The sequence below is a fragment of the Pelodiscus sinensis genome, chromosome 24, assembly GCF_052426305.1.
Source record: "Pelodiscus sinensis isolate ZL-2025 chromosome 24, ASM5242630v1, whole genome shotgun sequence".
NCBI lineage: Eukaryota > Metazoa > Chordata > Testudines > Trionychidae > Pelodiscus > Pelodiscus sinensis.
Genome location: NC_143075.1, coordinates 15,476,301 through 15,501,544, shown reverse-complemented (window position 1 = coordinate 15,501,544; position 25,244 = coordinate 15,476,301). Strand labels below are relative to the sequence as shown.

The following is a 25,244-nucleotide window of genomic DNA, read 5'->3' as shown; positions in this document are numbered from 1 at the left end:
CCCCCCACCTGTGGTGGGCCAACCAAGCCGGAGCAGCCCCACCAATGGAGGGGCTGGCTGGAGGAACCTTCTGCCCACCGCAGGCTGGCCTGTGCTGGGCAAGCTGGGCTGGAGGAGGCCCTTGCCCACAGCAGGCTGGCTGGCAGGACCCCAACTGTGGCCACCCCTGCCTGGAGCAGCCCCTTCCATGCCTGGCAGGTGGGATCCCTGCCCCACTGGGGCAGCAGGACCACAGCCCTGCTGGGACCTCAGCTCCTGCTGATCTGCATCAACTCTCCAATGGTTAACCAGTGAAACGATACAGTTTGGAAGCTTCTCGGGACCCCTGGCATGGAAGGGGCCACAGAAATGCATATTCCGAGCCAGTCCGTATTTCATTCATTCTGAGGGGAAAAAAATCTAGAATTGATAAGCCTCAAACTCTGAAATAAACATGGGGGGAGGGAGGAAATGGACTGAGAACTGTGAATTATCTGAGCACGTAAAGAAAACGGGACGCAAGTTACAGCATCATCAGACACGTTACCGGCTGCACCTGTTTGGTTTGGCATTTTAAATTCCCTGCCATGGTGGTTTTCTCTCCTCTCTCTGTGACAGAAAAACAGCTAGTGTCTTAGAAATGTTTAGTATCCAAGCTATTGTATTCATCCTCTCAATGCATCCCACAGCCACCCTGTGCTGCCAGGGAACTTGGAGTACTCGCTGGGACAGCGCTAATGATCAAGAGCTGATTACTTAGCTTTTCCAGCTTGGCAGATCCAGTGTATCCACGAAGTGTCACTGATGTGAATAACTTGAACTGTTTTCTTTATTGACTTCAATAAAGCCCAACCTGTTTCCAAAGCTAGGGCTCCAGCTTGTTGTTTGCATTTATTATGTTCCAATACATATCAGAGGGGATGGCCAACGGCCACTCTTCCCGTCCAGCGGGCGCTGATCACAGAAATGCCTGCATTACTGTATAACATGGGTTCTCAAACTGGGGGGCATGAAGAAATTCCAGGGGGAGGTGCAAGGCGACCCATTCCGCCCTCCCCCTCCAGCGGCTATTTTTGTTTTTCGGCCCCGGTCAGTTCCTTTTTTTTTTTGCTGCTATGGGGGGCGGGAGAGGGGGTTCTCAAAAATCAAAAAGGGGGCGTGATGCCGAAAAGTTTAGGAACCACTGCTGTATAACAATGGCTGGATGTGTTGCTCGTTCAAAACGTTCTTGTGCGGTCCCCTGGACAAGACCTCTGCAGAGACCTCCCACAGCTGATTCTAGATCTATTCTGAGAGCAAACATATTTTTCAGTGCCGTTACTTTCCACACAAATCTCTCGCCCCTGCGCGAGAGCATGATTTAAATTCAGCCACAGTCATGACTGCGTGAGACACAGCCCAACCTAACTTATCTTCATTACCAGGAGATTTACAGAGACAGTCCATGTCTGAAGTCCCCTAGTCTCTAATTACAGCTGGCTCAGGTCCTCATGTACCCTGTTTTATGGCTGCCAGGTAACCTCAGTGCATCAGCCAGAGTTACTTCTCGTAAGTGGAGAGTTTCAGAATCAGCTATTTTCTAGATGCCCTATTTCTATAGGTGGACGTTGCTACTCATCAGACTTTTCAACTGACAGTAGCTGAGTATATTCCTTTCCAAAGAGACATTGTCTTTGCCATAGAGAAGAGTGAGACGACTCTATGGTAGGATACAGCCCAAATAGACTGCCTTCATCTGCCCTGGAGCGTCAGGGCATTGTAACTCAAGGTATATGGCTGTTGGCCTGGTGGTACTCAGAGTACCGAGTCCTGGGATGGAATCCTGGCCCAATTCCAGTAAATGGCAAAACTCGCATTGGCTTCACTAGGGTCAGGATTTCATCCTGAAATTGCTGCCATTGCTGATAGGAGTTCAACTCTCTGCTGCTGGTGGAACCAGGCCAGAAATTGTAAGGCCAGCCACCAAAACTTAAGCCTGTTCCACAAATGCAATCGTATCAAGGGCCCACTTTGAGGCTTTGGCTGGGTGTGTTCTGAGACAGGTGGAAGGAGGTTTTCTATTGTCCTATGGGGAGCAAGTTGCCTCCCGGATTCATAACTGGCTTTCAGGGAAAGATCAAAAGGGAACTTGCTGACCAACTGTGGTACAACTGGCTGGGCAGATGGAGAGAGTATCTGGACAGCAAGAGTGAACATCACAGACCCAAACCTTCACCAGAATCCCACCACAAACATTTAACACTCATTAATAACCTGCCTTCCCACTGCCTAAAAATGTCTCATTTTCCTGGTCACCTCTGCACTCTCTTTCTGGTCCTGCCAGATGTACAGAGGGGCCCAAATAACACAAAATAAACTCATTCACTTTACAGATCTGGCTCACTCAGAGGCACAAATTACAGTGATTGCTGTTAAGCACTCAGAGGGCTTGGTACTTGGTCTCATGCCCGTTTTATACCACTCTGATGCCACTGGCGTCACTACAATTACTCATTTAAACCGGTGAAAGCAAGAGCAGAATCAGGCTCCCAGTATCTATCCTACATTGTTACTTCCCTTTAAGAAACAGCCGCAAGTGCTAAAAAAAAGGCCAGAGACACAAAAAGCAGAGGGATGCTAGCAGGCGTCAATGCACGTGCTATGCAAGAGCATGCCCGGGGTTCTAATCTACTGAGATCAATTGTTACAGAGCTGAGGCACGGAAGGGCTGCGAACTTACTCATGCCGTAAAATCCATCGTCTGCTCCATCCTGGCCACAAGTCGACTGTGTGCGGCCGAGTCCGATGGAGAAAACTCGGTGCCTTCTGCTCCCTGAGCTTGAGCTCCGCTGGCTGCCTTGTTTGGACGCGGGCCCTTGAGGTGAACAAAGGGGATTCCCAGCATTACCATTCCCCATGGACAAACAGGATGGTGATAGAGTGAATTGGGTGAACTCAGCCACTTCATGGCTTCCCGGGTTAGCAACAGCACCTTCCTTCACCCTGGGACTGGTTACTGTACTCCTGTCTGGCCTAGGAACTCCTTCCTCAGCTCTCACTCTATGGCTAAGAGTCTGGAGCCCTCTGAGAACCCGTCCTTCCCCTAACTTGCCACAGGCACTCAAGACCTGACGTACGCTTGTCACGCTTCTGCTCAGCAATCCAGGATGTCCCCTTCCTAGCTGCAAAAACCCTTCGTTGTAGGCCGTGGGCCTTCTGAAGAGCCCAATCACAGAGACCCCTTCACTTCCAGGCCCCAAGCTGGCTGTGGTCAGTCAGGTCTGTGTGGTAGAGAGAAAAGCTCCTGGCCTCCAAGTTAGGTCAACACACCCTTGATGCCCATGCTGGATTCAGCCAGACAATGCGAAGTGGACCCAAAGGAGAGATCAACCATAGCCCAAATCTGAGAACCACTTAGGCCAGGCTACGTGAGAACTTCACTGGAGTAGCTGGAGAGCCAGGGCCCAGCTGCCCTAAACTTCTGAGAAGCGAATGGCTTTGTCATTATTACCGACACTGGCGGGTCTGATCTTGCCCTGCCCAAGCTCTGAGGTGCTGTCTGATCCTGTTTTCCGGTATGATATTCCCTCACACTCCTGTGCAAGGGGGCTCAGGGGATTGGCAAGGAGCGTGGGAGGCATGCCAGTCCCAGCCTGGTAACAGCGCTATGCTGGAGGGTCCTGTTACCTGCATTGGCGTATTCAACCACAGTGGGCAGGTAGCCACCAGTGCTCAGGTCCACCGGGATGAAGGCCGTGTACTTGCTGATGACATTGCAGGCTCTGCTGGTCTGAACAGCATTTACCTGGTACCGCCTCCCGGACCCTGTTGGACGAGAGAGGTCAGGTTACAATTCATGAGCCCTCTCCTGGGGCTTTGATCACAAAAGCCACTGACGGTCTTCAAGCCACGCACTGGCTCTCTTAGCAGAGGCCCTGGGCTGAACTGACCCTTTGCCCAGAGCGGTGGTCCCTCTGGGGCCAGATCAAGGCACAGTGGCGTGGGGCAGCCTGGGGAGATGTCTATAGCTGCTGCAAGCCAGAGTCCTGTTCTGTGGCGATAGCGCCATTCTCCAGGGCCAGAGACCACATAGTCCAGGGCCTCTCGATTCAGCTCCTGAGCGCTGAACTCACACAAAAGCAAGCAAGCCCAAAATGACAGCCCAGAGAGAAGCACTCCAGCCGCTCGGCCAGTTTGGAACTTCTTCTCGGGGCAGCAGAGGCAGAGCTGAGCACAGGGGAAATGACCTACGGAAAGGAGGGGAGAGATTGCTTTGGGGGCAAGGGACTGTCTAATAGAGCTGCCAGGCTCTTAATACATTTAAAAAGCAGAGGCACAGCTGAGGGAACGGAGCGCACGCCTGGAATCAGCTGATTCCCGGCTCGAGCCTGGTCTCCTAGCTGCGCCTCTGTCTCCCCTGCCCCTGCAACACCCCAAAACTCAAACCACAGCCAAAGAAGCTCAAAACTTTCCATTTTCTTTCCCAACCCACTCATTTTTGGGGCCAGGACTGGCAGCAGAAACAATGACATTCAGAAAGGGGAAAAGGTAGTTCTCTGCACTCCTGGCTCTGCTAGAAGTGGGAAATAGCAGAAATATCACAAGGGAACCTGTGATCAAGGGATACCCAGCCCGGGAGGTTTGGCTAATTCATAGACTTGTTCAGAGATGTGTCCAAACAGCTCCGCGAGGAGACAGTAATCAGGGACAGATTTCCTGGTTGAGTCTAAACTTCTAAATACTTATTTGAAGGGAACCTTTTGTTACATTCAAAGCCAGGCCCTGCAAATTGTGACTCCATGGCGGAGGGGAATGAACAGCAGGTGTTGTGCTGGGGGTTCTCAGGCCTACAAGCATTTGATTTGGGCTCACGACTCCAAGTGACTAAACCTCTAAAAATATAGCTAGCAGCCTGATGTGGGTAGCAGGGAGTGTGGGAGAAGGGGAGGGGGAGAAGTGAAGGAGGGTGCTAACACACAGCAGGGATATTTAATGAGCAATTAGGTGAGCTGGGAAAAAGCTGAGAGGGCAAGCGGCCAGCCTCGAGGGAGTCTTCTCAGATCAACCCATGTTGCATCGGCATTTGGCCACGATGCATCTTCACTATGTGACCCTGTATTAACACGCTATCACTGAGGGCCGGATCCCCAGCTGCTATAAATCGAAACAGAGACTACCATGGCTGCTGGTTCACACTGGCTCTAGGACACTGGCCAGGGTGCCGGCATTACCGTGTTCGATTTCACACTCCTTCTCGGCCAGCTGCTCGAAATCCCGGATGATGGACTTGGCTGCCAAGTGGTGGAAGGTCTCGTTCCACAGGTCCCCATCGCCGTTCTCCCGGCTCTCTCTGTTCTGGAACAGGGGCCGGAGGTCAAAGGTGATTTCCCACTGGACAGGCTCATTACTCCTGATCCCCTTCACCACCGCCTTGCAGGTGGCCTGGGGGGAGCGTGGGCACCCCCTGACGGAGCTGAGATCGAGGTCCTGGGCTTCCCAGTCTGAGGATGTCTCCGTTTCAAAGGTAAAGGACGGGTGCTGGGCAGATTCTGCCGGCAAGAGACAGGAACAAAGTGAATTAGCAGCGCAGTGAAGAGCAGGGCCTGGAACAGGCTGCTTAGCATCCTCTGCTGTCACTGGCATGTCAAGGAGTTTCCCCCTTGAGGGTCACTCAGATAACATGCCAAAGCAGGAGTTGGACTCAGGACTGACTTTCAGAACACTTGGGGTCAAATTCTGCTCTCGCTTGCTCCCGCCGATGTCGGTGGGTTCCTGAATTCTGTATCTGACAAGTGAAATGACTTAGCTGCTTGGTGCCTCAGTTTCCCCCTGTGATGAATGGGGACGATACCAATCTCCAAGGTCTTTATGAGTCTTCCTTTTTGTGACCCTTTGATGAAAGGCATGACAGCAGCACAAAATAATAAAAATAATAATGAACAATATGAAGGAAAGGATCTTTTTTCTGGAAACTAATTATCTCAGCATGCAGTGTTCCATCTTCATACAAGCAGCCAGTAGGCGTTGCAGATTGCAGAAGAGGAGAGCAGCTGAGAGGTGCATCAGGGCCTTGGCCGTTTTAATGCATGCTGACCCCGCCCTTCCGCCAACACGTCTCCTTAGAATCAGCCTGCTCTTCCTCCATCCAGAATCCATCCCGAGGATTGTAACATCTTCCCAAGTGCAGCGGTCGGCCTGGCCATTCACAGGGGACACAGGAAAGCATTAGCCACTTTGCAATGCATGCTCAGAATATTTAGTGAGGCAGAAAAGGGGCCAGAACATTGCTACGGGTGATAGACGCTTATCTGGTGCTTTAAAATAAGCAACTGGGAACAGTGACACACCTTTCATCGACCCCTTCTCCTCTCCCTCCCCTCCTCCCCCTGTAGTGCTAGGGTTGCCAGTTTTGGTTGGACATTTTCCTGGAGGTTTCCTCACACATGGTGATCTTTAATTAAAGACGACTCTAGCCTCCAGGACAATCTGAAGGGCTGGAGATCACTAACTGCCAACCACCCTGGGGGTATGTCTACACTACAGCACTAATTCGAACTAACTTAGAGCTAACTAACTAACTAAGCAAATTCGAACTAACGCATCCAGACTAAAAAACTAGTTCGAATAAGCATTTTGCTAATTCGAACTAACGCATCGAGACTAAAAAAACTAGTTCGAATTAGCATGTCCACATTAAGTGGACCCTGAACCGGGGTTAAGCATGGCCGGAAGCAGTGCCGGCAGGGCATCAGAGGAGGACTTAGAGCGTGGAGCTGCTGCCTCAGGCTAGCCGAGGGCTGTGCTTAAAGGGACCCGACCCCCACCCCGGACAGACAGTTCTCAGGGGTGCCCCGCTTGCAAAGCAGTCCTGTCTTGGAGTGCCCTGAGTGCCCACACTGGGCACATCACAGCACTCAGACATCAGACCGGCTGCACTTGCCGCAGGCTGCCATCTGGGGAGAGGAGGCAATTGGGGGGCTGCAGGAGAGCTTCCACCCCCAGAAGCCCGCAGAGCCAGCCCAGTCCTCCCCATCGGGGGCTCGTACCCCATTCCTCCCTCACCTCCTTCCACTTACCCTTCCCTAGCCCCCCTTCCTGATGTACAAAATAAAGAAAACGTGTGGTCAAAAATAGAATCTCTCTTTATTGAACAAAACTCAGGGAGACTGGGAAAAGGAGGTGGGAGAGGGGAAGAGAGAGGGTGGGAGAGGGGAGGGCAACTAAAATGATCAGAGGTTTGGAAGAGGTCCCATATGAAGAGAGGCTAAAGAGACTGGGACTTTTCAGTTTAGAAAAGAGGAGACTGAGGGGGGATAGGATAGAGGTCTATAAAAGCATGAGTAGGGTGGAGAGGGTGCATCAAGAAAAGTTCTTCATTAGTTCCCATAATAGAAGGACTAGAGGACACCAAAGGAAAGGAATGGGTAGCAGGCTTCAAACTAGTAACAGAAAGTTGTTCTTCACAAAGCAAAGAGTCAACCTGTGGAACTCCTTGCTGCAGGAGGCTGTGAAGGCTAGAACTGGAACAGAGTTTAAAGAGAAGTGAGATCAATTCATGGAGGTTGGGTCCATGGAGTGGTCTTAGCCAGGGCGTAGGAGTGGTGTCCCTGCCCGAAGTTTGTGGAAGGCTGGAGAGGGATGGCACGAGACAAATGGCTTGGTCACTGTCTTCGGTCCATCCCCTCCAGGGTCCCTAGTGTTGGCCGCTGTCGGCAGACAAGCTACTGGGCTAGATGGACCTTTGGTCTGACCCAGTACGGCCATTGTAAGCTCAGGGCTCAGGGTCGGGGGGTCTCAGTGGACCACCTTGATTTTCATGCAAACCTGCTCCTGGGTGGCCAGGCTGGCAGCTCTCCTGCCCTAGACAGCCACTTTCCTGTGCCTAGTGCGGAGGTTGTGGACGAGGTCCACGATGTCCGCACTAGACCAGGCGGGTGCCCGCCTCTTGCGGTCCCGGGCAAGCTCCCTGGAGCCGCCATCCTGGTCCCGGTAAGAGGGGGAGCATCGGGTGGCTGGCTCGAGCCGTGCCAGGTGCAGGGTCTGCTAGCTGGGTGCTGGCAGGCTTGCACCTGGCATGGGCACTGTAGCCAGCCCGTGCCCCTTTAAGGGGTCCGGGGCTGGGAGGGGGGCAGTAGAGTTTCCCTGGTGTTGGCCAGAGTGGCCAAGCTGGGGTGGGCTAGCCTCCCACTAGTTCGAATTAAGGGGCTACACACCCCTTAATTCGAACTAGTAAGTTCGAACTAGGCTTAGTCCTCGTACAGTGAGGTTTACCTAGTTCGAACTAAGCGCTCCGCTAGTTCAAATTAAGTTCGAACTAGCGGAGCGCTTGTGTAGCGCCTATGAAAGTTAATTCGAACTAACGTTTGTTAGTTCGAATTAACTTTGTAGTGTAGACATACCCCGGGAGTGTACAGACACCACGCTATAACGGCCAAGCCATAGACGGCTTCCCATGCTGTCTCCAGGGCTGTGCCCTTTCTTGGGCCTTCTCTTTGGAACACACACAATGCTGGGTTCCCCAGGACAGGATTACAAAGGGGATCGGGAGCCGGTTGGTGTACAATGGCACGGCTCCATCGATGGTTTACGAAAGCTGAAGATCTGGTCCAGTGAGTTTGGTTTGCCCCACACATGCCGGGAAAGGGCTACTATGGGCTTGAGACGCAATAAGCCAACCTGGAGGCCACAGAAGGCTGAGCCAGGCCTATTTACGCATAAAGCCTGAGGAGGGGAGTGGGTGCTAGGGTTTTTTCCCCTGTGTTTTTGTTTTCCTTCATAAAGTGCTGGAGCCTTGGGAGGCCCACGTGGGGAGACACGCCCAAGGAAAAGCGATGGGCTCTTCCCTTTCTCCGGTAAGCAGCCTGAGGACACAGAGCAGAGCAGCTACCGGGGGAGTGGGCTGGAAGCCTGACTTGAGATCGGGCCCTATAGAGCTGGAACCTGCCTGAAAACCTGAGTCAGGGGAGGAGTTTGCCAGCCCCGATGTGAGGGGGGGGGGGGGGTGTTGTTGAATGCACAGGAGTCTGGACAAGGCATGGGGCAAATGGTAGAGGATGAGACTTACGTGTGAAGTGCAGGAGGCCAGCTGAGCCCAGCTGGGCTGGAGGTTTGTTTACAGGCTGGACTTTAGTAAAGGCTACGGTGGCACCAAAGCGGATGTGATGGGGCAAACGGGCCCAGCACTGAAGGACTGGGAGTAGCCCAGGCCCAGCTGACTGAAAGAGCCCCGCCCCTCCAGCCCTGCTGGGCATGCTCCCGGCAGAGCCAGCATATAAAGGCAGAGGGAGCCCGGCATGAAAGGAGGCAGCTGGAGGATAGAAGGGCCCAGACCCTGGTGTTCCTGCAACAGCTAAGGCCAGAGTGAGGGCCCACATCAGCCTCCGGGAGTCCAGCCAGCAGCCAACCCCACCTGCGGGACTGGACCACCTACGCCGCCAGCTCCGGTAAGGACCGACGCCGAGGCGGACAGACTAGAGGGGGGCCAGGGTGGTAGGAAGCAGCCCAGGGCAAGGGATTGTAAACACAGCTTGGCGTGTATCGGCTGGATTCCCCACCGAGCAGGCAGGAGCAAGAGTCCCTGCCTGCAGGGCCCTGGGCTGGGACCCGGTGGAGAGGGAGGGCCCGGGTCCCCCTACCACTGCTTTCTGCACCCGGGGTAATCACCCCCGGCCGGCAGAGGCCTTTCCCGGAGGTAGACCTCAAATACCGTATATGCCCTGATGGAGGGGCCTGGACTTTGTATTGGGACTGCTGGTACCGTATATGCCCTGATGGAGGGGCCTGGACTTTGTATTGGGACTGCTGGTACCATATATGCCCTGATGGAGGGGGCTGGACTTTGTATTGGGACTGCTGGTACCGTATATGCCCTGATGGAGGGGCCTGGACTTTAGGTTGAGAACAGTAATGCCGTATTTCCCTGGATAGAGGGGTATAGACTTTTATGTTAGGACTGCTGGGATTGTATTCACCCTGATAGAGCGGGCAACGGGACCGTATGAGGGGGGCGTACCCCATTCCAGGGGCATACCCCGTGACAGCGGCCTGTCTGAAGAGCTCGGCCCCACTTCTGGCTGAAGCAAGCTAAAAGAAGGGAGGGGGGCTGCAATTCCATACGCAGCCAGGAGGGGGCATGTTGAGGCAGAAACTTAGTCACTGCGATTTGTCTGCGATTTGACCAGTGTTTCCTAATTTACCTATAAACTACCTACACACAAGGTGCTTTGGTGAGAGCTGCACAGACAGCTGAGTTAGAATGCTAGGCCCAGCTGTGCTCCAGAGGTGCACCCTCTTCATGCCCACCTGCTGGATGTCACTTACCTTGATCCCCAGGGCTCCGGCTGCCCGAGGAGGATCTCGGGGCAGGGCTGGGCTCCGGCTGACCCAGACACCTGCTTGGAATCATTTGCTGGAGACCATCCTGTGGCTGAGGAGCCTCCCCGTCGTGACAAAACGACATGCAGCTCTGGTTCAGCAGAGAGGGCCTCCTGGCGCCGGTGCCTCGGATCCGTGTGGTGGCGACGTAGGGGCTGGCTGTGAAAGGCTGTACACAGAGAAAGGTCAGAGTGGGATGGCCAGGTGTGGACATTATCAGCAGTGCACGGTGGCTGGGGGTCTCTCTAGGAAAGACTGTCAGAGGGGTATGTACGGGGAGAGACAAGTAGAAAGCAGAGGTTTGTGTAGGGACTGGACGGATTGATAGAAAGGAGAGACGCTACCGCTTAGCCACCTGTATTTGACCCATTCCCTTCCAGACCCCGCTATCATGTTGGCTCGTCAGACGTGCATAGCGCTGATATGTGAAATGGCATCTGTTGACCCGCATCCCAGAGTTCCCCTGATAGCCAGCTGGGATTTATTTCTCAGTACGTGTCCCAGATGCATCCCCTTTGGGAATGAGGCGTCCAGAGAGTCCGGTCTCCAGGGTGCTCCTTTCCCTGATGAGTGAAAGGATAAGTGTGAATTTCATCAATCCAGCTCTTGTACTGATTTCATGTGGGAACTAAGGGTATGTCTACACTACCCCCCTAGTTCGAACTAGGGGGGGTAATGTAGTCATACGGAGTTGCAAATGAAGCCCGGGATTTGAATTTCCCGGGCTTCATTTGCATAAAGCTGGCCGGCGCCATTTTTAAATGCTGGCTAGTTCGGACCCCGTTCCGCGCGGCTACACGCGGCACGGACTAGCTAGTTCGGATTAGGTTTCCTATTCCGAACTAGCTGTATGCCTCGTTCCACGTTGCTTTATGCTTCATTTGCAAATCCCGGGCTTCGTTTGCAACTCCGTATGACTATATTACCCCCCTAGTTCGAACTAGGGTGGTAGTGTAGACATACCCTAAGAGAGGAACGAAATAGGCTGGGGCCCAGCTGCTTAGTTACCAAGGGAAAACTGGGCAGTATTCCTCCTTAAAACAGCCCCTGAGAGTGGGCAGAAAGGAAAAAGCAGAAACTGGTCCCTGTGCCAGAGACTGCTAAGCCTGAAGACTTGTCTACACTTGACACGCTACAGCAGCCAGCCAGGACTGAGGCCAGGACTACACTGGTGGAGAAAATCGATGCAAGATAAGCAACTCCAGCTACGTGAAGTGTGTAGCTGGAGTCGACGTGCCTTGCATTGACTTCCTGGGGGGGCCTCACAGCAGGAGGTCGATGGGAGAAACTCTCCCATCGACTTCCCTTAGCCCTCGCAACTGCAAGAAGTTCTGGGGTTGACGGGGGCGTCCTCAGGGTGTGTCTAAACTACATGGCTCCGTCGAGGGAGCCATGTAGATTAGGCTGATCGGCAAAGGGAAATGAAGCCGCGATTTAAATCATCACGGCTTCATTTAAATTTAAATGGCTGCCGCGCTGAGCCGACAAACAGCTGATCAGCTTTTTGTCGGCTCACCACGCTAGTTTGGACGCTCCCGCGCCGACCTGAAAGCCCTTTATCGACCTCCCCGTTATGCCTTGTAGGATGAGGTTTACCGGGGAGGTCGATAAAGGGCTTTCATGTCGGCAGGGGAGCGTCCAGACTAGTGCGCTGAGCCGACAAATAGCTGATCAGCTGTTTGTCGGCTCAGCGCGGCAGCCGTTTATTTAAATCGTCGACGGAGCCATGTAGTCTAGACGTAACCTCAGTGTTTGATGTAGCAGGATCTTACCAGACCTGCTAAATCGAATGTTGGAAGATCAACCCCCAGAAGTGTAGACTCTGCCTATGTAGACAGGAGGGGTTCTGTGCTCCCCACCGCCCCGAGATGCGGTAGCTAGGTCAGTGGGACAATTCTTCCATTGACTTAGGACTGTCTACACTGGCTGTTAGGTCGGCTTTACTACGCTGCCTGGTAAGGAGGGTGCATGTGTGTGTGTGTATGTGGGGGGGATTTTCACACCTCTGAGCGACATAATTAAGCTGATTTAATTTTCTAGTGCAGACCAGGCCTTAGGTAGCAGCATTTATACCCATCTCCAGCATCCGGGCTCTGCATGGGACCGTCTGCCCCTGACTTCCCCAATCCTTGAAAATGCCCTACAGGTGGGCAGAGCCGTAGCAAGCAGGCATCTGACGTGGGCTCTGTGGAAAGTCTCTCTATGGAAGCTACGGCCGGCGCTTTTCCATTCGAAATCTCCTTCCCCTCCTGAGCCTTTTCCCTTGGAGATCGGGGAAGTGCTGGGGAGTTTAAACCATCCCTCCTGAAGCGCTGCTAACCTTCCCTTTCCAGTTGTGTGAGGGGCACGGAGAGTTCACATCTCTGAAAAGGTCAAGCTTCCCCCCCATCCCAATCTACAGCCCTCGCAGTGTGAGAGCTGCCACAAAAGAAGGCAGCAGCTAAAATCAATCGGAACACACTTGCTGCATTCTGGAGAGTGCTGGTGCCTTCCGGTCATCTTCTAGCCACCCCCACCCCCCACACTGCACAGAGATGGGGGCCTGGCTGACCCTAACTGTGCAGACCCCAACTGGGTCACAGACAGATCTCTTTCCTGCTCGACAGGAGAGGGAATGAAGCACCCACCCCAGCACATCTGTAATGAAGCATCCCTTAGAAACATTGGACCTAGAGACGTTCCAGAGCCCCCAAAGTATCCCCCTACCACAGCGGCTGCGGTGTTCAGGGAGAGAATAATTCCTCTCCCCTGCGTTCTATTCGTCTGTTCCTTCCGTTCTTTTAATGTCTCTCTCCCCAGCTCTCACCGCCCTTCATCTTCCCTTTTTCCTTCCCTCAGTCCCCCTCCCCGCCAGTCTCTGTAACCTGTGGCCGATAAGAAACACATCAAAGACCTCGGCTAGCCTGTTCAGGGTTGTCATGGGAACGGGGAGGCAGCGGCAGCTGTAGCTTTTCTTGTCCTGGTCTGCCCATTCTTCTTGTGAGCACTGATTTCAAAGGAGACCGTCTCCATCGTGTGAAATGCCCAAGTGAGCCATTCCGGCCCTTTCCAAACCCTGGCCTGAAAGCTGTCTTGCTGAGATCAGATTCAAAGGGGTCTGAGAGCCTCTGCTTCACCACACACCACGGAAATCACCTGTCAGGGAGGTAGTTTTCAACGAATCCCACCTTTCTATTCCTATTCATGATGACCTCAGAAGGGAGGCGAGCAGCCTTCTTGTGGGCTAAACCTCAGATCCTGCCCGCTCAGAACTCCCAGCATACCTGTGGCTTTCTCTTGTCGCATGGAACTCTCTGCTTTTTCCTGCCCGAAGAAGCTGTTCCAGCTGACACAAAGTAGAGTAGCTTGGCGGCTGCTCTAGCTTGCACCAAGGGTTGACCGAGCCTCCAGCTGTCTCCAGATGGTGGGGGAGCAGAACTTAGCCAAACGCCACTGGTGTTCCCCACTTCAGTTGCAATGAGTGGCGTTGGGTCACACCTGAATCTCGGTGGCCAATGGAGTTCCTCCAGGGAACAAATGGAGCCCACGGTTAAGGCGCGGCAGAGCTCCGAATTACTGGGACAGTGACACAAACTCATCCTGAGGCTAAAGCGGGGGATGTTGTTGCCCTTTGTGTCTATGCAGAAGGCAAGAAGCTGTGAATTACAGCGAAATCTCTCTGGCAGCGTGCTTGGTCCGGACTTTTCTCTCCAGCTCCTCTTGTGCCCTACTTTTCGTTGCCTTGGACTCGTTGTTCTAGCAGGGGCTCTGCATTGAGATTAACGTTGTGTTCTGCCGTGAGGCACACAGGCACAAATCTGAAGGGTTTATCTCACTTGGCCAAACTCCAGTGAAATAGGAGCCCAAGAAGAATTAAAAGGTATATCTAGGCTCAGACAAACAGCAAAACAAAGTGCAGGCTCCTCTGTTGAAGGGGTCAGTTGCGAGGCCGACAAAACATGGAAAGCCGTGCTGGAGCCGTTATATACTCCCACCTGGGAATCTGGATAGGATCTTTCTATCTGCTGGGCTTTATTTCCAGCTGCAAAGTTCTTTCGTCTTCGCAGCACAAAACGCGCATGCATGCACATACACGTCCAGCTCCGGGCCCCTAGGACCTGCTGCAAAGCTGCCCGGCACCGGATTATATGGGCACAGTCACCTGACCGTGTCTGGTGATGGGGCCCAAAGGTGGACAGGAGAGTGCTGTGTGACTCCTCTGCAGCACTGGAGAGTGCTGTGCTCAGGAGAGGAGGCATTGGAAGAGCATCCTACACACCCAAGGGTGCCCTGGGGTTTGGGGAGCAATGTTGGAAGCCTCAGCTCTGGGGCAGTGTCCAATGTTCCTTTGAATGTTTCCATCCATGTGCGGCATAAATTTTGTTATATGCACCAAGGCCAGTGCAGATGGGCACCACTCATAGACACACATGCTGCCAGCTGTGGGCGCTCTGCTGATCAGCTGGGCAGCACCAGAATCTCTCCTGGGTGGCCACCCATGCTCTCAGCTTACAGAGAATACTGGTGTCATACAGGAGATGGGTGGGAGGAGGAGACAGCAAAGCTGTGGCCCTGGAAAGGTAGGAGAGCACCCTACCGAGCAGCCACTGGGGACGGGTCTGGAACCCTCCGCTGTGGGCTTGATTTGCAGGAGAGCCCAGGGCCAGATGTTTAGCTGCTGAGCAATCATGCCCGGGGCCAGATTTTGCAGCCCCGGTGACACTCACCGCTGGGCTTTCAGGAGAGCTCAGCACCCACCCAGCACCCAGATCACTCGAAGATCCGGCTACTGGTTCCTGGCCGAGCCAAGCACATTTGCAAACCTGCCCTGTGTGGCCACATATGTGAGGACAGAGTGTCCAGGGGAAATGAGTCGACTCCGCTGCCCATGGGGGTGAAACGGGTAGGAAAAGCTCTTACCCAGCAGCTTCTGTGTGGGGGCGGGGGATCACTCCTGGATCTCCAGGCTCCAGTGCAAGGAACCGGCACAACGGGTAGCAGCTACGTCCTGTATGTAACAGGACCTCGGGGCAGTGACACTGCTACCGGCTCCTGGAAGAGTCCATCCGATTTGGACAACAAGGCCCAGGCAGCGCTGGCGTATCCAGTGTGAGGATACCCAGGGGAGGTCTAGCGGATGTATCCCACCATCCAGGCCGGCACTGGCCCTTACCTGGAAATCCGCTAGCCATGGCTGGGGCTCCGGGCTGAGCTGGCACAGATCCTGGAGGTGGGCTTTGCGAAGGGGGTTCTTCCCCAGGGCTGCACTCGGGTCGCTGGCTGTGGGGACCCTCTTGAAAGGCTGGTGGTCAGCGATCTGATTGGTGCTGTACACCCTTCGCCTGGAGGAGGCTTTGGGGTCCAGCCCTGGTCGGAGGAAGAGCTAATCAGCAGCAGTACCAATGTCAGTCTGGCCTTTAGCATCCCGTCTTGGGCAGCAGAGAGTGGGAGACCCCTTCCTCTAGGCGCCCTGCCCTCTCACGCTCACCCTGACCCCAGAGAGGATCGCCCAGGCTAGGAAGATGGGCCTTGGATGGACCAGAGAGAAACCAGAGAGGGGGAAGGACAATAGAGAAACTTGCCCTTGGGTCCCAAAGGAAAAAAATCCTCCCCACTGCTCATACAGGGGGTGGCCCTGGCATTGATGGGCCAGGCTTCGGGATACAATACGTGACCCCATGTAGACTGACGTCCATAGACCTGCTTTCATCCTGAAGGGTCCCTGAACCCAGGGCTGACATGCAGCCCTTCCTGGGAGGGGCCACGGCCGTGACCGCAGAACACTGCTGGAACTGCAGGGGGCCAACAGGATTAATACCCTTTCTCTTGAGAAAAGCACAGGGGGCTCTTTTGTGCCCATGAGGTCAGGACGTCGGTTTTACATCTGCCCCCGACTCCCCTCCCCTTAGCGTTGAGTGTGACAAGTGGCAGGACCGGTTTGAAAGTCTGAGGAATGGCTAGACATCAGTCTTCTCGCAAATCTTTCCCATCCATGTGTGGAATAATTTTTTATGTGTCCAAGGCACGTGCCTGACCCTTCTCCCTCCCTTTGTGGAAAAACCAGGATGTGTTGTGTCCTCAGAGAAATACACCAATCCGGCTGTCTCGTAAGGGGATGGAATCCAGTAAAATCCTGCATCTGGAATTGGAATTTGGCCTAATCCAAATCTTTCACGGGGTCTCAAAGAGGCCTGCAAGCCATTTCATGCAGCTGGTTTTGGCTTTGTAAGGGAGTGTAAACACTGCAATAATAATCCCAGCCCAAAGCTCTTGGGGGAAGATGGGTTCCCAGTTTGATTCCCAGACAAGTTTGGATAAAGCATCCAAACCCCATGGATTAGCTGAGCCTTGTGTAGTTAGTTGCCACCTCTCCAGAGACCCCTGTCACTTTCTTGTCTGAAAGCGACAGTCGCTAAAGGTGATGATCGGGAAGAGGAGGGGGTGACAGGACTGGGTTTACAAGGAGAAACTGACCGGTATCCATGTCAGATTCTCTGCCTGGTTCGTCACCAACTTCCAGGAGATCAGGGGTCCGCTCTGAAGGGAGCCCCCCCTCTGAGTCCTTGGGGCAGCTCCAGCTGTCCAGGCTGGCTCCCTCTTCCTGGGAGTGAAAGAAAACGGAACTGCCTGACTCCTGGGAATGCATCATGCTGTAGCGCCGCCTCTTGTCCTGGGGAAGAGAGGAACTGGGTTGGGCTGCTGCACGCGCACTGCCCTGCTGGGCTGGAGGGTTCCTGGTGTGCACTCCCCTTTATGAAGTGCCTTGTTACCCAGTGTCTAGCACCCTTGCCCCACGCCCCTGCTCTCCTCCCCCATGGTCTCTGAGGCCTCATCCCTTCACTTCCTTCTGCGTCAGGCCATTGCAGCTGGTAGTTTTCAAGGCTACTGACTCTTGTCAACTTGTGTTACCCTTGGGAAGCAGAGGAGAAGAGCAAAGCGGGGTCAAACAACCACCCCACCGTCCTCCTGCACATGCACAGCTGACCCATGGGTGGAATTGGGACAAACCGTTCAGCAAGACACCCCATCTGACGGCAGAGTTTTCTGTGCATGCGACAAGCATGTCCCAAGAAAGACTCAAGTCAGGGCCACCGTGGCCTTGGTAGAGCAGCCCTGCAACAGCGAGTGGCTACAAAGCCAGGATCTGCTGCTGGCCAAGCTCTTAGCCATGGTTGCCACAGTCACATACAGCCACGGTCACTTTGTGACTCTCCTCTGAGAGAAGTCTCCACACCAGGGAGTGTGTGACCGGCTCCCCCACCATACCCCATATATACACACACACACAGTGTACATGCACAGACACACCCATGCACACTAACACCCCCTCCCACACACACACAATGCACATGGACACACACACACGCACGGATCCACAAGCAAACATGCACAGGTGTACCCCATGCATACTCATGCGGTGCACTGCCCGTGTGAGAGAGGTTACTTACAGTTCTGGGGTTGGAGACGTACAGGGATGTGTCACATACAATGCCATACCCCACCAGCCGGTCACCAGGGAAGAGGCAGCTGGCACTGACTGGGGAGATCAAGACCTCGGTGGTTTCGGGAAAGACCCACTCCACAGTGACATCACTCAGGACAGGGGCCATAGCTTTCTTAAGCGACTTGATCATCTGGCGGAACAGAGCACAAACCCATGTGGACTGTCAAATGGCAGAGGGAGGGTGTTGTGAATGGTGTGCATGTGTCACGAGTGGGTGCAGTGAGCATGGGTATGCATGGACGCCTGAGCGTGCCAGCATGCAATGTGGGTGTCAGTGTGCAGACGTGCCTGGGCATGTGTGTCGCACAGTGATGGTGAACAGACCTGCCCCCCTGGATTTCAGGTTCTCCTATTGCCTGTTCCCACGTGCAATGAGGTTTACAGGATTGGTCAGAAAAGGCTTTCCTTGTCGACCGATCCCCGTCTAGATTGCCGCTTTTTGCCGGCAAAGTGCCACTTTGGCAAAAAGTGGCGGCCATTTCTATTCAAATGAAGCGCGGGATATTTAAAGCCCCACTTCATTTGCAATAGCGATGTGCCTAATCTACACCCCTCTCTCGGCAGAGGGGTGTAGTTTAGACACACCCATAGTGTGGAGTGTGCTCTAACTTACTGGAAGGTGGCTGGCTAACTGGGGAACAAATCACTGTTCTCACCAGCAGATGCTTTGTCACTAGCTTCCTCTGGCGACACGAGGCACCATGGAAGAGACAGTGTTCCCTGTAAGCTGAGTGCTTGTGTGGCCGCTCAGGAGAGATTCCAATTAGCAGAGTGCTCACAGCTAGGTTTGTGTTCCTCCAGGTGGTGCACATTTGCACATGCCTTGGTGCATATAACAAAAATTATTCTGCAAATGGATGGAAAAGATTAAAGGGAACATTGGAGATGACTCCCATGTCCAGCTACAGTCACCTCCACACATGGCTGTCAGTGGATTGAGCCATTGCCTCCTAGGCCTCTGAGGCCACATTCTTCTTCTTCTTCTTCTTCTTCTTCTTCTTCTTCTTCTTCTTCTCCTTCTCCTTCTCATTAATTATTATTATAATTATTATTATTACTATTGAAGCAGGAGCCTTAGGGCCAGGAAGAAGGTGCTGGACAATCACATAAGAACAGCCATACTGGATCAGACCAAAGGTCCATCTAGCCCATTATCTTGTTTTCTGCCAGTGGCCAAATGAGAATGAACAGAACAGGGAACCATCAAGTGATTTATCCCTGTCACCCATTGCCAGCGTCTGACAGACAGAGACCAGGGACACCATCTCTGGCTCTCCTGGCTAATAGCCATCGATCCATGAATTTATCTAGCTCTTTTTTGAACCCTGTTATAGTCTTGCCTTCACAACATCCTCTAGCAGGGAGTTCCACAGGTGGGCCCTGCTCTAAAGAGCCGATAATTGACTAATAATCCCTCTCTCTTCATCTTTAGCCCTCAGACACTTCCCAAAGGGGGCCAGTATTATTACCCCCGACCTTGAAGACAATAGGTGGACATAGACAAAGTGAGGAGCATAAGGGGGCTATGAGACATTACAGGTCAGGGTCAGCATGATGGGCACTGGTGTTAGCACGCCTGCTGCCTGACTTGTGCACTCTGTCCATCACCTGCTCCCCCTTTCCATCAGGCATCCTTAGGGGCGTGCCCAGTGGGCATTCTGCCTGCCCTGGTGTGAAAGGCACCGGCCCCATTGGCTGCCAGACGGCTGACACAAAGCCCACCAGTGACCCCTGCTCAGAGGCAGGTCTGCCAAACCAGCACATCATCCATCCGCCTTCTTCCCTCGTCTTTTTGCCAGGCCCAGCCCGGCCCCACTACAGGAGAGCAGCTTAGGGTGCCCCCGTCTAGCCTTGCTGGGGTGCAGAGAAGCCTCCAGTCTCCGGGACACCTGTCCAGGCTGACCCAGGCTCTGAACCCTGCCCAGTTTCCCCCCACCGGCGGTGGGCAGAGGGGAGGGAACCTGGGGCCAGTACCTTTGGCTGCAGCCTCTCCCCCTCCACCAGGAATTCTGCGCTCCCCCTGGACACGGCAGCCAGTCCACGCACCAGCCTCCTGCAGGCGCCCTGCCCAATGCCAAAGCTGAAGCACCTAGGGAGAGATGGAAATTGAGGGTGCAGGTTAGGGGTGAGGAGTCTGGGAGTGGGGGTGGGCAGAGCAGGAGGCCAGGTGTAGGATCAGTCCCCCACCTCCACTAAAGCTGGGCAAGGTATTAGCACGGCACAGCCCCGGCTCCCTTTGACCTCCACGGGAGCCGCAGAGACTCAGCCCCTCTGAAACCAGCTGCCAGTGAGGCGCCCAGCTGTGCTCAGCTTCAACTCCTCAGTCCTGGTCAATGGGGTGTGGTGTAGTGTTAGTCCCTTGCTGGTTGCTATGCGTAGGCTGTGGGGGACCCCCACTGGCAGCTGTCTGTAAGCACGACCCAGCGGGGGGGGGGGGGGGTGCCTTACCGCCCCAGGGCAGTGGCTAAAACCAGTTCTACAAGTTAAGGGAAGAGGCTGAACAAAGGAAGTGTGTGCCAGGGGAAGGGGCAGTTTTTTGGGGCTGAAGCCATGAAAGAGAGAGACTGAGGAGGAAGCTGAGGTTGTAAAGGCCCAGTCACCCCCATCTCAAGGGGGCCTGAAGCATCCTGGCCTTAATTCCTGTAACCAGATGACATCTGTGCTGTGCTGTACCCTGGGGAAGCAATAAACTCCCCCTATTCTACTGGCTGGCGGAGTCTGTGCCTGCGGCTCCGGGGGTGCAGGATTGGGCGGAACACCAGCTCGGTGGGATACATGGGGTAGCTCCCAAAGGTCACGAGGGCTTGCTGGGCATTTGTGATCCATGATCTACCTCCTCTTGCCGGCTTTTCCAGCAGCTCGCTCCCTGCTGGATTACAATCAGCCTGCTTGTGTATGGTCCAGCCGTCTGAGTCCTGCGGCTGATACCGTTCAAGGCTTGGTGATTATCTCTGCTTGGGACTCCAACAAGGCTCTCCTGACCTTCCCAGCCTTTCTGCGAAAGGGACCTTTCCCTTTGCTTTTTCTCGCTTCTGGTTGGAGCTGTGATCAAGCGCTGGCATCCGAGCGAGGCAGGAAAAGCCGTGGGGGTGAGCAAGCCCCTCTGCAGCCAGGAGCCTGGCTGGTGAAGGGCAGGGAATCGCCAGCCACGCTGCATTGGAAGAGCTCAGCTTGGCTCCTGGGGGGACCGTACCCCAGTGCACAGGGAAGTGAGCCGCTGGGATGCGAGAGGGTGGGAGGCAGGGGCAGGAGGCAGGGGAAGTTGCTCGGTGCTCAGCACCGTTCAGGATTCATCCCCGTCTGTTTAAGATACGCTCGTGTCTTGGATCGGGGGGCTCCGGTGCAAAACTAATGCCACCTCCCCCGGGAAAGGATTGTCTAAGGCAGGGCTGGGGAACCTTTTCTGGGTCGGAGACCAGAAAATCGGTTGGGGGCTGCGAACAACCGAGAAACGAATTAAAACACCCCTCACCAGGGTGGGCTCCCCAATGCTGGGAGGCGCCCTGAGCCTCAGGGGCTGGATCCAGGCATGCCGGGGACTGTAACCCGCCCCTGGGCCTTGGGTTTTCCGCCTCTGGTCTAAGGACTGGTGAAGGGGAAACCAACTCCCCCAGCACCTCATTCCTCTCTGCTCTTCTCCAGCTCTGCCTGCCTGGAACACTGTGAGCAATTACCCCTCCGGGCCCGAGAGCCTGGCAACTGGGCTGCTGCTGCCCGTTTATCAGGACCTTCCTCCGCCTGAGGGAGGGCTCCAGGGGTCCTGCTGGCCCCCCAGGCAGGGAGGGAGAACTGGGCACGTGATGGACGCAAGAATCTTTGCACGGGAAACTGATCATCTGTGCAGCGTCCTGCCCCGTGGGAAAGGTCGCGGTGCACAGCCTCGTGCTCCAGCTACTCCAGTGTCCTGTCTCTGACGGGGGCCAGCGCCAGAGGCTTCAGGGCAAAGTCTGACTCCCTCCAGAACACACCTGACTTTGCAACCCTGTGTCCTGGCCAGGGTAGGGGAAGGGAGAAGGGAATCCCTTCCTGGTTCCCGGCAGGTGCCCTCATCTCAGGGAAGCCCTTGTGGTTTCCTGGTATGAGCTGAACTGCAGATCCTGTTATTTATGTCCCTTCACAATGGATTCAGGGCTCAGCTATACTTGGAAGTTAATCAGGATCAAGGTCGAGTATGACTTTAAAAAGCACTTACTATTGCTGAGAGCTCTACATGCAGAAAAGCTCTTAGTAAACTCACAGGGACAGTTGCTTAATTGCATTTCCTAGCCATTCAAGGAAATCCCCATCAACATTAACATCCAGCGCACGCTCCATTCACATCTTACCACCTACACACCACGCCCCTCAAACACTCACTAGCCCAGGAGTAGGTCTGGGAAACTGGATGCTGACGCTTAACACTTTTCATACATACCCGAGGCGCCTCTTCTTAAATGTCTGATCCTTTTTCTAAAACCATCCCACAAGACGTGACTTAATGATATTGTGGCAAAGACCTCTTAGGAGTAGTTGTGTTGGTCTGTAACTTTTAAAATAACTTTTAAAAAATGAGTAGTCTTGTGGCGCCTTAGAGACCAATAAAAATATATGTATAGTATCATGAGCTTTCGTGGGCAAAAGCCACTTCCTCAGATGAGATTGAAGAAGTGGGTTTTGCTCATTCATGATACTAAATATATATATAATCATAGAATCCTAGGGCTGGAAGAGACCTCAGAAGGTCATCGAGTACAGCCCCCTGCCCAAAGCAGGAGCAACCACAAATAAAATCATTTCAGCCAAGACTGAGGCTATGTCTAGACTACATGGCTCCATCGACGGAGCCATGTAAATTAGTTTATTCAGCATAGTCAAAGAAGCGGGGATTTAAATAATCCCCTCTTCATTAAAAGAAACATGGCCGCCACGCTGTGCCGATGATCAGCTGATCCAGCACAGCGCGGCAGTCTAGCTGTGGCACGGTCGACAAAGGAAGCCTTTGTCAACCGCTCCGGTAAACCTTGTTTCACGAGGCATACCGGAGCGGTTGGCAAAGGCTTCCTTTGTCGACCGCGCCGCGTCTAGACTGCCGCGCTGTGCCGGATCAGCTGATCGTCAGCATAGGTGGCAGCCATGTTTATTTTAATGAAGCGGGGATTATTTAAATCCCCGCTTCTTTGACTATGCCAAATAAACTAATTTACATGGCTCCGTCGACGGAGCCATGCAGTCTAGACACATCCTTAGGGAGGACATTTCACCACCTCCCTAAGAAACCCATTTCAGTGCTTCACCACCCTCCTAGTGAAATAGTTTTTCCTAATATCCAACCTAGACCTCCCCCACTGTAACTTGAGACCATTGCTTCTTGTTCTGCCATCTGTCACCACTCAGAACAGCCTCTCTCCATCCTCTTTGGAACCTCCCTTCAGGAAGTTGAAGGCTGCTAACAAATCCTCCATCTCTCTTCTCTTCTGCAGACTAATAAGCCCAAAGCCCTCAGCCTCTCCTCATAGGTCATGTGCTCCAGCCCGCTAATCATTTTGGTTGCCCTCCGCTGGACCCTCTCCAATGCGTCCACATCCTTTCTGTAGTGGGGGGCTCAGAACTGGATGCAATACTCCAGATGTGGCCTCACCAATGCTGAATAAAGGAGATTAATCACTTCTCTAGATCTGCTGGCAATGCTCCTCCTAATGCACTCCAATATGCTTTTAGCCTTCTTGGCTACAAGGGCACACTGTTGACTCATATCCAGCTTCTCATCCACTGTGATCCCCAGGTCCTTTTCTTCTGAACTGCTACGTAGCCCGTATATATACATATATATATTTGTTAGTCTCTAAAGTGCCACAGGACTACTTGTTTTTTTAAAGTTGTTTTTGTGGCAAAGACTTCCATGCATTCTCTTTGTGTCACATACATACCATGGATTTCCTTTAAGGGGCTTCACACATGTCAGGTTTTCAGAATATTGGATTTCTATGCTGCCCTGCACTGAAAGGACTGCAAGGAAGACGGTTCTTGGGTCAATCCGGTGAGCAGAAAACACTAGGAAGGAGGCTGCTCAAGGGAAAATCCCAGCCCAATGTTGCTGTCTCAGATTGTCTGGATGACCTTCCAGAGAAACACCTGCACTTCTGGGCTCCATTCCAAACCCTGCTTCTACAACCTGCCGTCCTGCCTTTCATTCTGGGCACAGGATGACTGAAGTGTAAGGTGGAGGCCTGCTGCTACCACTGCCTCCGAGACCCCTACATGCTGGTGTTTTGCCCCTATGCCAGAGGATCCCCGCGGTATCCGCACCTGGTGGAGAAGGAGTGGTTCCGCATCAGCTCAATGACCTTCCCGGTGTTGCTAACGGCTCCGTCGGTCAGCAGGAAGATCAGGCGCGGGTGGCCCCGGTGGATGGGCTGCCGGATGATCCACTTTAAAGGGGATAAGATGTTGGTGCCGCCCATATCCGCCCGGATCTTCTTGATGCTCTCACACGCAACAGCCAGACTCTCCTGCAGAGAGAGCAGAAGACCCCACTCGCCAGAATCATTCAGGTCAATATGATCAGTGCTGGGCGCTGATATGGCACTTTTCCTCTAGGGATTCCAGAGCGCCTTCTGGAATTGCTGCACCTCCATTTTAACTGACGGGGGAAACAGGGACTTGGAGATGAGAAGGGACTGGCTGCGGGTCAGAGGGAGAGCTGGGAATACAACCCACATCTTCTCAACTTCCAGTCACCTGCTCTAACCGCCAAGCCATGCTGCCGCTGTAAAAGGCACATACCCAACACGTCTGCAGCTATTTTCCATAGCTGAAATTCGCCCCTCACGGAAGGCAGTACAAGGCATATGCAACACAGAAATCCCAGGTAAGCTTACATGAGGCTGGTGTCCTGTGCAAGGAAATGGTTTCACTCCGTGTGCAATGGCATCTGCAGTGGGGTAGAGCCATGTATTTGCCTGTACACACTGAGCTCCCTTGAGCAGGGTCAGTGCTTCTGTAGTGTTTGGAAAGCCAAGTGGAAGTCAGTGCAAAGGAGCTCATGTGATCACAGGGTGCATGTCGAGGGCTGTACGTGGCATATACTGAACTTCATGTGCATTTTTGTGTGGCTGGCTCCCCATTGCCTGTGCATCCACCCCCCAAGAACACACGGTGAGCCCAAAGCGATGGATTTGTCTTGGATGGGGGTGATATGTACCATCAACCCAGCCCCATGCCCGTAACATTATAGGTGTGAATGACTGGCACACACAGTAGCCTCTTGATGGAACAGCTGGATCTCATGTGCCAATGTCGGAGGCTGTGCGGTGTGCAGCCTCCCACCCTGCCATATGCTGGGCTGCAAGAGGCCGCGTGGTTCTCTTCTCGGGGGCGTGGTGATGGCTCAGAGGTGTTTAAGGCGCCTGCTGGAGAAGGCGACAGCCTCTGTGGTACCCCAGGCAAGGTG

The 25,244-nt window shown here is 53.7% G+C and overlaps 1 protein-coding gene across 1 annotated transcript in view; it reads right to left on the bottom strand.

The window, feature by feature from the left end:
- The window catches only part of VWA5B1 (von Willebrand factor A domain containing 5B1), a 76,955-nt gene that overhangs the window by 12,513 nt on the left and 39,198 nt on the right, over positions 1-25,244 (bottom strand). Inside the window, exons 12-20 of the mRNA XM_089773081.1 lie at positions 24,101-24,303; positions 19,790-19,904; positions 17,760-17,945; positions 16,786-16,981; positions 15,485-15,678; positions 10,279-10,501; positions 5,190-5,507; positions 3,646-3,783; positions 2,699-2,833 (exon numbers count right to left, since the gene is read on the bottom strand). Of these exons, the coding sequence (XP_089629207.1) occupies positions 2,699-2,833; positions 3,646-3,783; positions 5,190-5,507; positions 10,279-10,501; positions 15,485-15,678; positions 16,786-16,981; positions 17,760-17,945; positions 19,790-19,904; positions 24,101-24,303 (1,708 nt within the window). The remainder of the gene's footprint in view (positions 1-2,698; positions 2,834-3,645; positions 3,784-5,189; positions 5,508-10,278; positions 10,502-15,484; positions 15,679-16,785; positions 16,982-17,759; positions 17,946-19,789; positions 19,905-24,100; positions 24,304-25,244) is intronic.